At 41.1% G+C, this 15,672-nt stretch overlaps 1 protein-coding gene across 1 annotated transcript in view; it reads right to left on the reverse strand.

The window, feature by feature from the left end:
* The window catches only part of LOC121575193 (low-density lipoprotein receptor-related protein 1), a gene marked incomplete at its 3' end in the record, with an annotated part of 186,081 nt that extends 173,688 nt beyond the window's left edge, over nt 1-12,393 (reverse strand). Inside the window, 1 exon segment of the mRNA XM_045223015.1 lies at nt 11,828-12,393. Coding sequence (XP_045078950.1) covers nt 11,828-11,924 — 97 coding nt within the window.
* Between the last annotated feature and the right edge of the window lie 3,279 nt (nt 12,394-15,672).

Below are 15,672 nucleotides of genomic sequence, written 5' to 3' on the forward strand. Positions count from 1 at the left end.
AAGATGAGAGAGGCCTGTAATTTTCATCACAGGTACACGTCAACTATGACAGACAAAATGAGGAAAAAAAATCCAGAAAATCACATTGTAAGATTTTTAATGAATTTATTTGCAAATTATGGTGGAAAATAAGTATTTGGTCAATAACAAAAGTTTCTCAATACTTTGTTATATACCCTTTGTTGGCAATGACACAGGTCAAACGTTTTCTGTAAGTCTTCACAAGGTTTTCACACACTGTTGCTGGTATTTTGGCCCATTCCTCCATGCAGATCTCCTCTAGAGCAGTGATGTTTTGGGGCTGTGGCTGGGCAACACAGACTTTCAACTCCCTCCAAAGATTTTCTATGGGGTTGAGATCTGGAGACTGGCTAGGCCACTCCAGAACCTTGAAATGCTTCTTACGAAGCCACTCCTTCGTTGCCCAGGCGGTGTGTTTGGGATCATTGTCATGCTGAAAGACCCAGCCACGTTTCATCTTCAATGCCCTTGCTGATGGAAGGAGGTTTTCACTCAAAATCTCACGATACATGGCCCATTCATTATTTCCTTTACACGGATCAGTCGTCCTGGTCCCTTTGCAGAAAAACAGCCCCAAAGCATGATGTTTCCACCCCCATGCTTCACAGTAGGTATGGTGTTCTTTGGATGCAACTCAGCATTCTTTGTCCTCCAAACACGACGAGTTGAGTTTTTACCAAAAAGTTATATTTTGGTTTCATCTGACCATATGACATTCTCCCAATCCTCTTCTGGATCATCCAAAGGCACTCTAGCAAACTTCAGACGGGCCTGGACATGTACTGGCTTAAGCAGGGGGACTGCAGGATTTGAGTCCCTGGCGGCGTAGTGTGTTACTGATGGTAGGCTTTGTTACTTTGGTCCCAGCTCTCTGCAGGTCATTCACTAGGTCCCCCCGTGTGGTTCTGGGATTTTTGCTCACCGTTCTTGTGATCATTTTGACCCCACGGGGTGAGCTCTTGCGTGGAGCCCCAGATCGAGGGAGATTATCAGTGGTCTTGTATGTCTTCCATTTCCTAATAATTGCTCCCACAGTTGATTTCTTCAAACCAAGCTGCTTACCTATTGCAGATTCAGTCTTCCCAGCCTGGTGCAGGTCTACAATTTTGTTTCTGGTGTCCTTTGACAGCTCTTTGGTCTTGGCCATAGTGGAGTTTGGAGTGTGACTGTTTGAGGTTGTGGACAGGTGTCTTTTATACGGATAACAAGTTCAAACAGGTGCCATTAATACAGGTAACGAGTGGAGGACAGAGGAGCCTCTTAAAGAAGAAGTTACAGGTCTGTGAGAGCCAGAAATCTTGCTTGTTTGTAGGTGACCAAATACTTATTTTCCACCATCATTTGCAAATAAATTCATTAAAAATCCTACAATGTGATTTTCTGGATTTTTTTTTCTCAATTTGTCTGTCATAGTTGACGTGTACCTATGATGAAAATTACAGGCCTCTCTCATCTTTTTAAGTGGGAGAACTTGCACAATTGGTGGCTGACTAAATACTTTTTTTCCCCACTGTATATCATAGGCCTGCAGTAAAATAGGTTAATAGCCACACCACACCTTCACAAAAGTTTCTAAACTTCATTAGGGTAATATCAAAAGTCAGTCAAGCCATTGTTTATAGGGAAAATAAGAGCAGGATATTATATCGCAGCAAACACAACCTTACAATTGGAACTTAATTTGGCCAAAAGAAATGGCTCAAGGTTAGTTTCTACCGGAGCACACAATTACAAAGACAGATCGAACTTAATTAAGCCAACGAAAATGTCTCAACAGAATTAAACAAAACACGTTTTGCATATTTCAAGAACTGGTTTAGATTAATACATAGGCCTACAATAATAACAATGATATAAAATAACAATACAAAAAAAATCTTATATACAGTTGAAGTCGGAAGTATACATACACTTAGGTTGAAGTCATTAAAACTCGTTTTTCAACCACTCAACCACCATTTCTTGTTAACAAACTATAGTTTTGGCAAGTCGGTTAGGACATCTACTTTGTGAATGACAAGTCATTTTTCCAACAATTGTTTACAGGCAGATTATTTCACTTAATCACAATTCTAGTGGGTCAGAAGTTTACATACACTAAGTTGACGGTGCCTTTAAACAGCTTGGAAAATTCCAGAAAATTATGTCATGGCTTTAGAAGCTTCTGATAGGCTAATTGACATCATTTGAGTCAATTGGAGGTGTACCTGTGGATGTATTTCAAGGCCTACCTTCAAACTCAGTGCCTCTTTGCTTGACATCATGGGAAAATCAAAAGAAATCAGCCAATACCTCAGGAAAAAAATTGTAGACCTCCACAAGTCTGGATCATCCTTGGGAGCAATTTCCAAACGCCTGAAGGTACCACGTTCATCTGTACAAACAATAGTACGCAAGTATAAACACCATGGGACCACACAGCCGTCATACCTCTCAGGAAGGAGACGCGTTCTGTCTCCTAGATATGAACGTACTTTGGTGCGAAAAGTGCAAATCAATCCCAGAATAACAGCAAAGGACCTTGTGAAGATGCTGGAGGAAACAGGTACAAAAGTATCTATATCCATAGTAAAACGAGTCCTATGTCGACATAACCTGAAAGGCCGCTCAGCAAGGAAGAAGCCACTGCTCCAAAACCGCCATAAAAAAAACAGACTACGGTTTGCAACTGCAAATGGGGACAAAGATCGTACTTTTTGGAGAAATGTCCTCTGGTCTGATGAAACAAAAATAGAACTGTTTGGCCATAATGACCATCGTTATGTTTGGAGGAAAAAGGGGGTTGCTTGCAAGCCGAAGAACACCATCCCAACCGTGAAGCACGGGGGTGGCAGCATCATGCTGTGGGGGTGCTTTGCTGCAGGAGGGACTGGTGCACTTCACAAAATAGATGGCATCATGAGGAAGGAAAATTATGGGGATATATTGAAGCAACATCTCAAGACATCAGTCAGGAAGTTAAAGCTTGGTCGCAAATGGGTCTACCAAATGGACAATGACCCCAAGCATACTTCCAAAGTTGTGGCAAAATGGCTTAAGGACAACAAAGTCAAGGTATTGGAGTGGCCATCACAAAGCCCTGACCTCAATCCTATATAACATTTGTGGGCAGAACTGAAAAAGCATGTGCGAGCAAGGAGGCCTACAAACCTGACTCCGTTACACCAGCTCTGTCAGGAGGAATGGGCCAACATTCACCCAACTTATTGTGGGAAGCTTGTGGAAGGCTACCCAAAACGTTTGACCCAAGTTAAACAAACAATTTAAAGGCAATGCTACCAAATACTAATTGAGTGTATGTAAACTTCCGACCCACTGGGAATGTGATGAAAGAAAGAAATAATTCTCTACTATTATTCTGACATTTCACATTCTTAAAATAAAGTGGTGATCCTAACTGACCTAAGACAGGGAATTTTTACTAGGATTAAATGTCAGGAATTGTGAAAAACTGAGTTTAAATGTATTTGGCTAAGGTGTATGTAAACTTCAACTGTAAATAAATGTATAATTGCATGAAATGCTTTTATAAAAGGCTATTTTTTTCCACCCAGACCCTGCAAAAAAGTAGCCCCCATGTATGGAAATCCCAAAAATGTGTCTGCTCAACTGTATGCCAGTATGCAAAATAAAGCCCCCCCGCCAACTCAAAACATATTTTCGCAGCGATGACTGGGACAAAAACTGCAACTGAAGAATGTTTCTGAAAGTCTGACACCTTTTTTTTTTTTAACGCCCTTTTCCTTTTCTACCAAACGCACGGAGGCGCGCACAGGTAATTGTTTCCAGAAGTTCCGGATTTAGGGCCACTGAAGTAAACGTTAGTAATTTGGGGTGTCCAGTTGAGGTTGGGAGCCACCTGTTGTGTAGACCCTGCCACATTCTAACTAGATGACATGAGAGAGCTAACAAACCCACTAGAACTTAATAGCTATTAATTGATAAGACATAAAAGTGATGTGCAGCACAGAAGGCCTGCGCAACACTAGTGCAGACTAGACGGGCAGTTACAAACTCCTTTGGTTGACAGATCACTATTATTTTTTAAGCAGCCTAGAAGGTCTCATGCTCAACCAAATGCATTGAGAGAGATTGTTGAGATGCTTAAATTGTGCAGACACAAATTGCATGGCATCTCACTCATCTTATTTAGTTAACATTACACCTTCATCAGCATGTTACATTTAATTAAAATAGACTGGATGAGGAGTAGCTTGTAATACAGAGGCTTTTCATCTGAACGCTTTTAGGAAAGCTGCGGCGTTGGTGGTTCTGGTGAAAAGAAACGACTGAGCAGGCTCATGAAATAAGCAGGCCTTGCAGTTTGGAGAATTACACAATACGTAGGCTACACTACAGCAGCCTACATGAAATTGGGGAAAGAAAAGTATTTGGCTACATGTCTTTCATGAGATGTAGCCTTTTTAACGACAATTAATGCAATATGTATGAGATTCGGTAATGAGCTGAAAGTGGATGCCAGTATATGTTTGAAGGGTCATTCCATTTGATTTCAATCACTTTTTGACAACACCCCTTTTGATTTGAGTGAAACTTTCCATACATATTTGCCCATGATAGAAGTGGTCAGAAAGTGACATTTTAGACCTGAATGCCAAAACATTCAGGAGTTAGGGGTGCTCATAGTTTACCCATTCTGCATACCCCACTATAACATGCAGGTCTTCATCACTGGAAGAGATGAATAGTTGAGTTTGATATGATTTAAAAGCTTACAGTGTAGTCAAACTATTTAATAATATCTTGAAAATAAAGTTTAATAGCATTTTGGCTTTTTTAACCATTAAAAAGGGGTACTGCGAGATTTCAAGATGGCAAGTAGAAAAATGACAAACTCATGGGTACCGTTTTTATGTCTGCGTGCAGTTTGGAGATTATTGAAATTAGCACAATTGCTGGAAGCTATGTGGTTGGTCATTTAGTCTTACAAAGATATACATAGTAATCAATATTTTATAAATGTGTTAATGTTACTGATAATCATCAGAAACAAGATTCTATCCACTTCCTCATTCATCCCCCGTTGTCGCATAGAGACAGTGAATTCTGAAAGTATTCAGACCCCTTGACTTTTTCCACAGCCTTATTCTAAGATTGCTTTGATGATTTTTTCAATGTAATCAAAAACTGGTTTTTAGAAATTTTTGCAAATATATACACTACCAGTCAAAAGTTTGGACACACCTACTCATTCAAGTGTTTCTCTTTATTTTTTTACATTGTAGAATAATAGTGAAGTCATCAAAACAATGAAATAAAAGTGTTAAACAAATCAAAATATATTTTATATTTGAGATTCTTCAAATAGCCACCCTTTGCCTTGATGACAGCTTTGCACACTCTTGGCATTCTCTCAACCAGCTTCATGAGGTAGTCACCTGGAATGCATTTCAATTAACAGGTGTGCCTTCCTAAAAGTTAATTTGTGGAATTTCTTTCGTTCTTAATGCGTTTGAGCCAATCAGTTGTGTGGTGACAAGGTAAGGGGGGTATACAGAAGATAGCCCTATTTGGTAAAAGACAAAGTCCATATTTTGGCAAGAACAGCTCAAACAAGCAAAGAGAAACGACAGTCCATCACTACTTTAAGACATAAAGGTCAGTCAATCCGGAAAATGTAAAGAACTTTGAATGTTTCTTCAAGTGCAGTCGCAAAAACCATCAAGCGCTATGATGAAACTGGCTCTCATGAAGACCCAGAGTTACCTCTGCTGCAGAGGATAAGTTCATTAGAGTTACCAGCCTCAGAAATTGCAGCCCAAATAAATGCTTCAGTGTTCAAGTCACAGACACATCTCAACATCAACTGTTCAGAGGAGATTGTGTGAATCAGGCCTTCATGGTCGAATTGCTGCAAAGAAACCACTAAAGGATACCAATAAGAAGAGACTTGCTTAGGCCAAGAAACACGAGCAATGGAAATATGTCCTTTGGTCTGGAGTCCAAATTGGAGATTTTTGGTTCCAACCGCTGTGTCTTTGTGAGACGCGGTGTGGGTGAACGGATGATCTCCGCATGTGTAGTTCCCACTGTAAAGCATGGAGGAGGTGGTGTTATGGTGTGGGGGTGCTTTTCTGGTGACACTGTCTGTGATTTATTTAGAATTCAAGGCACACTTAACCAGCATGGCTACCACAGCATTCTGCAGCGATACGCCATCCCATCTGATTTGGGCTTTGTGGGACTATGATTTGTTTTTCAACAGGACAATAACCCAACACACCTCCAGGCTGTGTAAGGGCTATTTGACCAAGAAGGAGAGTGATGGAGTGCTGCATAAGATGACCTGGCCTCCACAATCCCCCGACCTCAACCCAATTGAGACGGTTTGGGATGAGTCGGACCGCAGAGTGAAGGAAAAACAGCCAACAAGTGCTCAGCATATGTGGGATCTCCTTCAAGACTGTTGGAAAAGCATTCCAGGTGAAGCTGGTTGAGAGAATGCCAAGAGTGTGCAAAGCTGCCATCAAGGCAAAGGGTGGCTATTTGAAGAATCTCAAATATTATTTTGATTTGTTTAACACTTTTTTGGTTACTACATGATTCCATAGTTGGTGTCTTAACTATTATTCTACAACGTAGAATATAGTAAAAATAAAGAAAAACCCTTGAATGAGTTGGTGTCTAAACTTTTGACTGGTACTGTGTGAGATATCTATATATACACACACACATATCTATCTATCTATGGATACAATTAAGAGACCACTGCAAATGTTTCTTAAATCAGCATCTCTACATGTATGACAGCCATTCCATTCCAGTGTCTGTTGAATTCCAACACAGGCACACCTCATTCTACTGAATTAGGTACTGATTAGGTGATCACCTGAACCAAATCTTATTTAACAAGGAAAAGTATAAAAACCACTGCTGTGGTCATCACTATCCTCTTTCAATAGGACCAGCTGGATGGCAAAAACAGTGCTAATAGTACCTCAAAAGTCATATTAATCAAAAAATTAACTATTGACCATGCCAAAAGAGTTGAAAAGGAAAGTTTTGAGTGAGGAAAATAAGGGATACAGTGAGCGTCAGGTTGCTTCTATCCTTAAAATGTCAATGACGGCGGTTCATAACAACATGTTCAAGCAGCAGACATTGGGGACAACAAAGCTACAGACCGGCAGAGGGCAAAAAACGACTCTACTGACCGGGATGACCGCCAACTCATTCGAATGTCACTCAACAACCGTAGGATGACATTAAGTGACCTACAAAATGAATGGCAAACGGCAGCTGGGGTGAAGTGCACGGCGAGGACGGTTCGAAACAGGCTCCTAGGGGCAGGGCTGAAGTCGTGCAAAGCTAGAAAAAAGCCCTTCATCAATGAGAAGCAAAGAGCCAGGCTGAGGTTTGCAAAAGACCATAAGGATTGGACCGTAGAGGACTGGAGTAAGGTCATCTTCTCTGATGAGTCCAATTTTCAGCTTTGCCCAACACCTGGTCGTCTAATGGTTAGACAGAGACCTGGAGAGGCCTACAAGCCACAGTGTCTCGCACCCACTGTGAAATTTGGTGGAGGATCGGTGATGATCTGGGGGTGCTTCAGCAAGGCTGGAATCGGGCAGATTTGTCGATGTGAAGAACGCATGAATCAAGCCATGTACACAGTTGTCCTGGAAGAAAATTTGCTTCCTTTTGCTCTGACATTGTTCCCCAACTCTGAGGATTGGTTTTTCCAGCAGGACAATGTGCCATGCCACACAGCCAGGTCAATCAAGGTGTGGATGGAGGACTACCAGATCAAGACCCTGTCATGGCCAGCCCAATCTCCAGACCTGAACCCCATTGAAACCTTCTGGAACGTGATCAAGAGGAAGATGGATGGTCACAAGCCATCAAACAAAGCCGAGCTGCTTGAATTTTTGTGCCAAGAGTGGCATAAAGTCACCCAACATCAATGTGAAAGACTGGTGGAGAGAATGCCAAGACGCATGAAAGCTGTGATTGAAAATCAGGGTTATTCCACCAAATATTGATTTCTGAACTCTTCCGAAGTTAAAACATTAGTATTGTGTTGTTTAAAAACGAACATGAACTTATTTTCTTTGCATTATTTGAGGTCTGACAACACTGCATCTTTTTCGTTATTTTGACCAGTTGTCATTTTCTGCAAATAAATGCTCTAAATGACAATATTTTTATTTGGCATTTGGGAGAAATGTTGTCAGTAGTTTATAGAAAACAAAAATGTTATTTTTACCCAAACACATACCTATAAATAGTAAAACCAGAGAAACTGATAATTTTGCAGTGGTCTCTTATTTTTTTCCAGAGCTGTATATATAAAAAAGGAAATATCAAATGTACATAAGTATTCAGACCCTTTACTCAGTACTTGGTTGAAGCACCTTTGGCAGCGATTACAGCCTTGAGTCTTCTTGGGTATGACGCTACAAGCTTGGCACGCCTGTATTTGGGGAGTTTCTCCCATTTTTCTCTGCAGATCCTCTCAAGCGCTGTCAGGTTTGATGGGGAGCGTTGCTGCACAGCTATTTTCAGGTCTCTCCAGAGATGTTCGATCGGATTCAAGTCCGGCCTCTGGCTGGGCCACTCAAGGACATTCAGAGACTTGTCCCGAAGCCACTCCTGTGTTGTCTTGGCTGTGTGCTTAGGGTCGTTGTCCTGTTGGAAGGTGAACCTTCCCCCCAGTCTGCGGTCCTGAGCGCTCTGGACCAGGTTTTCATCAAGGATCTCTGTACTTTGCGCCGTTCATCTTTTCCTCGATCCTGACTAGTCTCCCAGTCCCTGCCGCTGAAAAACATCCCCACAGCAAGATGCTGCCACCACCATGCTTCACCGTAGAGATGGTGCTAGGTTTCCTCCAGACGTGATATTTGGCATTCAGGCCAAAGAGTTCAATCTTGGTCTCATCAGACCAGAGAATCTTGTTTCTCATTGTCTGAGAGTCTTTAGGTGCCTTTTGGCAAACTCTAAGCAGGCTGTCATGTGCCTTTTACTGAGGATTGGCTTCCGTCTGGCCACTCTACCATAAAGGTCTGATTGGTGGAGTGCTGCAGAGATGGTTGTCCTTCTGGAAGGTTCTCCCATCTACACAGAGGAACTCTGGAGCTCTGTCAGAGTGACCATCGGGTTCTTGGTCACCTCCCTGACCAAGAAGGCCCTTCTCCCCCGATTGCTCAGTTTGGCCGGGCGGCCAGCTCTAGGAAGAGTCTTGGTGGTTCCAAACTTCTTTCATTTAAGAATGATGGAGGCCACGGTGTTCTTGTGGACCGTCAATTTTGCAGAAATGTTTTGGTACCCTTCCCCAGATCTGTGCCTCGACACAAACCTGTCTTGGAGCTCTACGGACAATTCCTTCGACCTCATGGCTTGGTTTTTGCTCTGACATGCACTGTCAACTGTGTGACCTTATATAGACAGGTGTGCCTTTCCAAATCATGTCCAATCAATTGAATTTACCACAGGTGGACTCCAATCAAGTTGTAGAAACATCTCAAGGATGATCAATGGAAACAGGATGCACCTGAGTTCAATTTTGAGTCTCATAGCAAAGGGTCTGAATACTTAGGTAAATAAGGTATTTCTTTTTTATTTTTAATAAATTTGAGAACATTTCTAAAAACCTGTTTTTGCTTTGTCATTATGGGGTATTGTGTGTAGATTGATGAGGAACATTTTAATTTAATCAATTTTAGAATAAGGCTGTAACATAAAATGTGGAAAAAGTCAAGGGTCTGAATACTTTCCGAAGGCACTGTATATAGAGATCGCAACATTGTATCTGTCCCATTATGGCGTCTGTGAGCTCACGGGCAGCGCCATTGAGACATATACAACATTTCGATCTCTAGGCAACAACGGGGAAAGAATGAAGAATTGGATAGAATGTCGTTTCTTATGATTACCAGTAACATTAACGAATGTATAAAATATAGATTAGACTTGTATATAAAAATTAAAAACAAAGTAATGTATGTGTTAATGTATATAAATTGTAAAGTATTTTTGTCTAATGTATTTTCGTTACGTGTCGGACCCCAGGAAGAGTAGCTGTCGCCATTGGCGTCGGCTAATGGAGATCCTAATAATTTAAAACAAAAACTTTTTATAAAATCATATGTATAGCTTTGTAAGCCTATAAATGACCAACCACCCAGCTTTGGAGTGGTTAGAAGGTCTATTTACCTGCTTTTGAGAGGAGCTGGCTACTGTACCGGGAGACTTCCAGCAATTGCGCTAAGCTAACGATATGCTAACGTCAATCATCTCCAAACTGCATGTAGAGACATAAAAATGAAGTAGTAGAAAAACAAACTAAATATCGAAATCTCGCAGTATCGCTAACAATTATCTCAGACTTTTTTCTAATTTCCGCATATATTGTAGTTTAGACCCTAATTTATATAATCTAAGGTGTTTGTGTTGTGCCCAACATCGGTTGAGACACAGCATACTCTTGAATACAGGGTGGATGTAATTTCAATCACAGAAATAGAATTCATAGAATGGACCTATCCTTCAGACCACTGCAATTTAACTGGTACACAATTGAAATTGAATTTAATTGAAATTTTAACTTCCAATTACTACCACAAAGATGGCCGCTGGTCAACCTACTGTCGAATGTCAATTTAAATGGGATTGTCTATTCTATTATCTATATTTCTATGATTTCAATAGGATTCCTGTAGAATATTGACAGCATAATGTAAAACTGATATTCCCATTAAAGTCAACATTCTCTGATGTGTGGACCTCTAACCATATTTGTGATACCATCTTAAAGTTGAAATTTCAGTTGTATTCACATTTTAGTAAATGTATTAGTCAAAACATGACACCCACCCTGTATTCAAGAGCATGCAGTGTCAACGGATGGCTGGCACAACCCAAACAACTCAGATTATGTAAAATAGAGTCTAAACTACAACATGTGTTTTAAAAATTTACAAATCTGAGTTTTTAGATAGGCTAATTGACGTTCAATAAAACATTTAAAAACCGTTTTTTTCAAGAAATCATAAAATATAGTTTGACAACGCTGTTTGTTCGCTTTTAAATGATCAAACGCAACCGTTTCTCTTTTGCAATGATTAAGACTTTATCATGGTATGGTGGGGCATGCAAAATGGGTCAACTTTGAGCACCTCTATCTCCTGAATGTTTTGGCATTCAGGTCCAAAACGTCACTTTCTAACCACCTCTACCATGGGCAAATACGTATGGTAAGTTTCGTTCAAACCAAAAGGGGTGCGGTCAAAAAGTGATTGAAATCAAATGGAACGACCCTGAAGGCAGTTACAACATTGTATCCTAAACACTCATCTTCATTTCTTATGTAAAAATGAATGGCTACATATTGACTAGTTACATGTTGTAGCCTGTAGCCAAAGACCTCGCTACATGAATGCAGATGTGACAATGTATCGCATCGTTTTCTGTGAATTGCCTACCTAATCACCGAATGGAACAGTCGCAACCTAATAACAAGATTAGCCTATTCACACACACACACATATATATATACACACATACATTGATAACAAATGTGAATTCCAATGGCTTGTACACAACTAAGCGACTGTTTTACTTGCTGTTCTGTGCTAAATCAAATAGCCACATAGCCTAACAATCACTTGAGAGCTAATGTGTATTCCATGCAGCAGCGCACCGGACAAACATAGGGCTATTTGCAAGAATAATTTCTGCCTAAACCGGGTCAACGGTCTTTTTTCTGGATGGTTCAAGAAAGAACAGTAAAGACAGGCGCATAAAATACAATTAGCGAAGGTTATCAGTGCAAATCAGTGCTGCTTACCGTCAATGGCTCTGGCTGGAACGATTACCTCCAAACTGTGCAAAAATCCCAAGAAAAGCAACCCAACCGCCAGCGTGTTCGTTGTGGCGCGAAACATTGTTTCATAAAAGAGATAAAAACAAGATAAACGAAATAAAACTCATCCACCGCGGCTTGGTCCTGTCAAGCGGGAGTTCGCAGGCAGCCTGCGAAATGTTTCCGTGCCCCAGCGATGTTCTTCTATCGATGCGCAACGGAGCTGCAAGGGCTTTGTGCTCGCAACGAGAATAAAAACGGTATTCTATCAGAGCTAAAGCCAAGGCTTCTCCAGCCCCGGGAATGCTACGGGTTCCTTTGATACATGGATACCATGTAGCTGGAATGATCTGTTAGCTAGCCTTTCTGGGTTGCTGCACATGCATGCAGAGATGAAGAAGAAACGGGAGAGACGGCGCCTATGATGTGCCCAAACCATACGGGAGTGTCCTTTTCTTTGTTCTCCGTGACAGCCGGACACAGTTCTGACAGCCACAGCAGAAAATAAAAAAAAGTAATAGCGATTTCTCTTCTCAACCCAACCACCTCTGTTGCTGGTGGTAACACAGATTGAGTCCGTAGTGAGCCTCATCCCCTTAAATCAGCGGGCTGAGGTCTGTGACGTCACCAACACCAATGGCTGGCCACATCTCTGTCCACCGAGGATCCTGCGCGCCAGGCGACTATTGGCCAAATTATTTTCGGTGACAAGTTCCACGAATCAAACCAGAGCGCGCTCAGTGTATGTTGATAATAGTGGTACCCATTTTCTGTTGTCTCAAATGGATATGATACTTTTTCTTTAAAGTGCTAGTGGCGTAGTCATCTCCTCATCCAAAGGCTGTTTCGAATGCCAAATTTCTCCACAGAATCCGCTGAAATATTGATATGTGCCCATGTGTCGTACAGCATAGACTACCTAGAAAGGCCTACAGTGGCAGCCTAGATTTTTGTGAAAGCAGGCAAACAAATTTATGAAAGAGCATTACATAATTTTGTTATATTTATGTCTGGGTAAAGGTGCATACTTCAGAAGTGTTAGCATAATCCTATATCCAGATTGAGAATTTATTTGCAAAGTTTCAGGACAATTTTTTCCTGGGATGGGGGTGAAACATCCCATAAGAAGTCAAAATGGTGAGTACAGTGAGGGAAATAAGTATTTGATCCCCTGCTGATTTTGTACGTTTGCCAACTGACAAAGACATTATCAGTCTATAATTTTAATGGTAGGTTTATCTGAACAGTGAGAGACAGAATAACAACAAAAAAATCCAGAAAAACCCAAGTCAAAAATGTTATAAATTGATTTGCATTTTAATGAGGGGAATAAGTATTTGACCCCTCTGCAAAACATGACTTAGTACTTGGTGGCAAAACCCTTATTGGCAATCACAGAGGTCAGACGTTTCTTGTAGTTGGCCACCAGGTTTGCACACATCTCAGGAGGGATTTTGTCCCACTCCTCTTTGCAGATCTTCTCTAAGTCATTAAGGTTTCGAGGCTGACGTTTGGCAACTCGAACCTTCAGCTCCCTCCACAGATTTTCTATGGGATTAAGGTCTAGAGACTGGCTAGGCCACTCCAGGACCTTAATGTGCTTCTTCTTGAACCACTCCTTTGTTGCCTTGGCCGTGTGTTTTGGGTCATTGTCATGCTGGAATACCCATCCACAACCCATTTTCAATGCCCTGGCTGAGGGAAGGAGGTTCTCACCCAAGATTTGACGATACATGGCCCGTCCATCGTCCCTTTGATGCGGTGAAGTTGTCCTGTCCCCCAAAACACCCCCAAAGCATAATGTTTCCACCTCCATGTTTGACGGTGGGGATGGTGTTCTTGGGGTCATAAGCTGCATTCCTCCTCCTCCAAACACGGCGAGTTGAGTTGATGCCAAAGAGCTCCATTTTGGTCTCATTTGACCACAATACTTTCACCCAGTTCTCCTCTGAATCATTCAGATGTTCATTGGCAAACTTCAGACGGGCATGTATATGTGCTTTCTTGAGCAGAGGGACCTTGCGGGCGCTGCAGGATTTCAGTCCTTCACGGCGTAGTGTGTTACCAATTGTTTTCTTGGTGACTATGGTCCCAGCTGCCTTGAAATCATTGACAAGATCCTCCCGTGTAGTTCTGGGCTGATTCCTCACCGTTCTCATGATCATTGCAACTCCACGAGGTGAGCTCTTGCATGGAGCCCCAGGCCGAGGGAGATTGACAGTTATTTTGTGTTTCTTCCATTTGCGAATAATCACACCAACTGTTGTCACCTTCTCACCAAGCTGCTTGGCGATGGTCTTGTAGCCCATTCCAGCCTTGTGTAGGTCTACAATCTTGTCCCTGACATCCTTGGAGAGCTCTTTGGTCTTGGCCATGGTGGAGAGTTTGGAATCTGATTGATTGATTGCTTCTGTGGACAGGTGTCTTTTATACAGGTAACAAACTGAGATTAGGAGCACTCCCTTTAAGAGTGTGCTCCTAATCTCAGCTCGTTACCTGTATAAAAGACACCTGGGAGCCAGAAATCTTTCTGATTGAGAGGGGGTCAAATACTTATTTCCCTCATTAAAATGCAAATCAATTTATAACATTTTTGACATGCGTTTTTCTGGATTTTTTGGTTGTTATTCTGTCTCTCACTGTTCAAATAAACCTACCATTAAAATTATAGACTGATCATTTCTTTGTCAGTGGGCAAACATACAAAATCAGCAGGGGATCAAATACTTTTTTCCCTCACTGTAAAGGAAACGAACTGTGGAAGGTGTTGAGCAGCTTACATGCTCATAACTGCATACCCTATCACTATGTTTATATAGGGGAGACCGGGGTTGATTGTATTTCTCAGCACCAGTATATTTTACACAACTATTTTCATTATTAGGAGAAAGACCAAGGTCTTGGGTTGAAATGGGGACTCTTTTTGTCCTTATATCTTATACCAACATGGAGTTATACGCCATTAAACACACTCGGTCGACTTGTGACAACCAGCCCCACGGGGTTGGTTGTCAGACAGTATGGGGTTGGTTGTCACATAGTTTGCCATTTGTTTTTCAGCAACAATTTTACCAATTTACAACGTTTTGGAAAATGTAAAACTTTATTTATTGAACAGCATTTCGAACATAATAAAAAAAGAAATAAGTACAAATAATTTCAACATAGTTGGATGATTTTATATTGTAGTTCTTACTCCACTCAAATCGTCATGTTAATGCTTAATAAAACAAAGAACAGTAACAATCTGATATGAAAATAAAATAAAGTAAAGTGTTAACACTTTTTTGTTGAAAACAAAGGATGCTCTTTCAAACAGGAACAGGCATGTGTGTGTGTGCCTGTGCCTGTGTGCGTGTGTCTGTGTGTGTGTGCAAGTTGCTGACTCTCAGTTGGACACTCACAGTTTTGACAAGCAGGTCGGACCGGCATAGCATACAGTAGAGTAGAGTACAGGAAAGTAAAGAAAAATCAAGTAGAGTATAATTCAGTACAGTACAGCACAGTACAGTAAATTAGAGTATAGTTCAGTATGGTACAGCACAGTAGGGTAGAGTACAGTATAATGTACTGTACTCTACTGAATTAAACTCAACTGTAATCTACTGTACTCTAATGTACTGTACTCTACTGAATTAAACTGTACTGTACTCTACTGTGCTGTACTGTACTGTACGCCATTGAATAAAACTGTACTGCACTGCACTCTGCTGAATTAAACTCTGTACTGTGCTGTGCTGTCCAAACTTGTGAAACATAGCTGGGTCGTTCCACCAATTTGGTGCCTTTTGAGAAGTCTAACTTAGTCATTTAAAAAAAAATCATTTGAT

The sequence above is a fragment of the Coregonus clupeaformis genome, chromosome 10 (genome assembly GCF_020615455.1).
Source record: "Coregonus clupeaformis isolate EN_2021a chromosome 10, ASM2061545v1, whole genome shotgun sequence".
In the NCBI taxonomy this organism is placed as follows: Eukaryota; Metazoa; Chordata; class Actinopteri; order Salmoniformes; family Salmonidae; genus Coregonus; species Coregonus clupeaformis.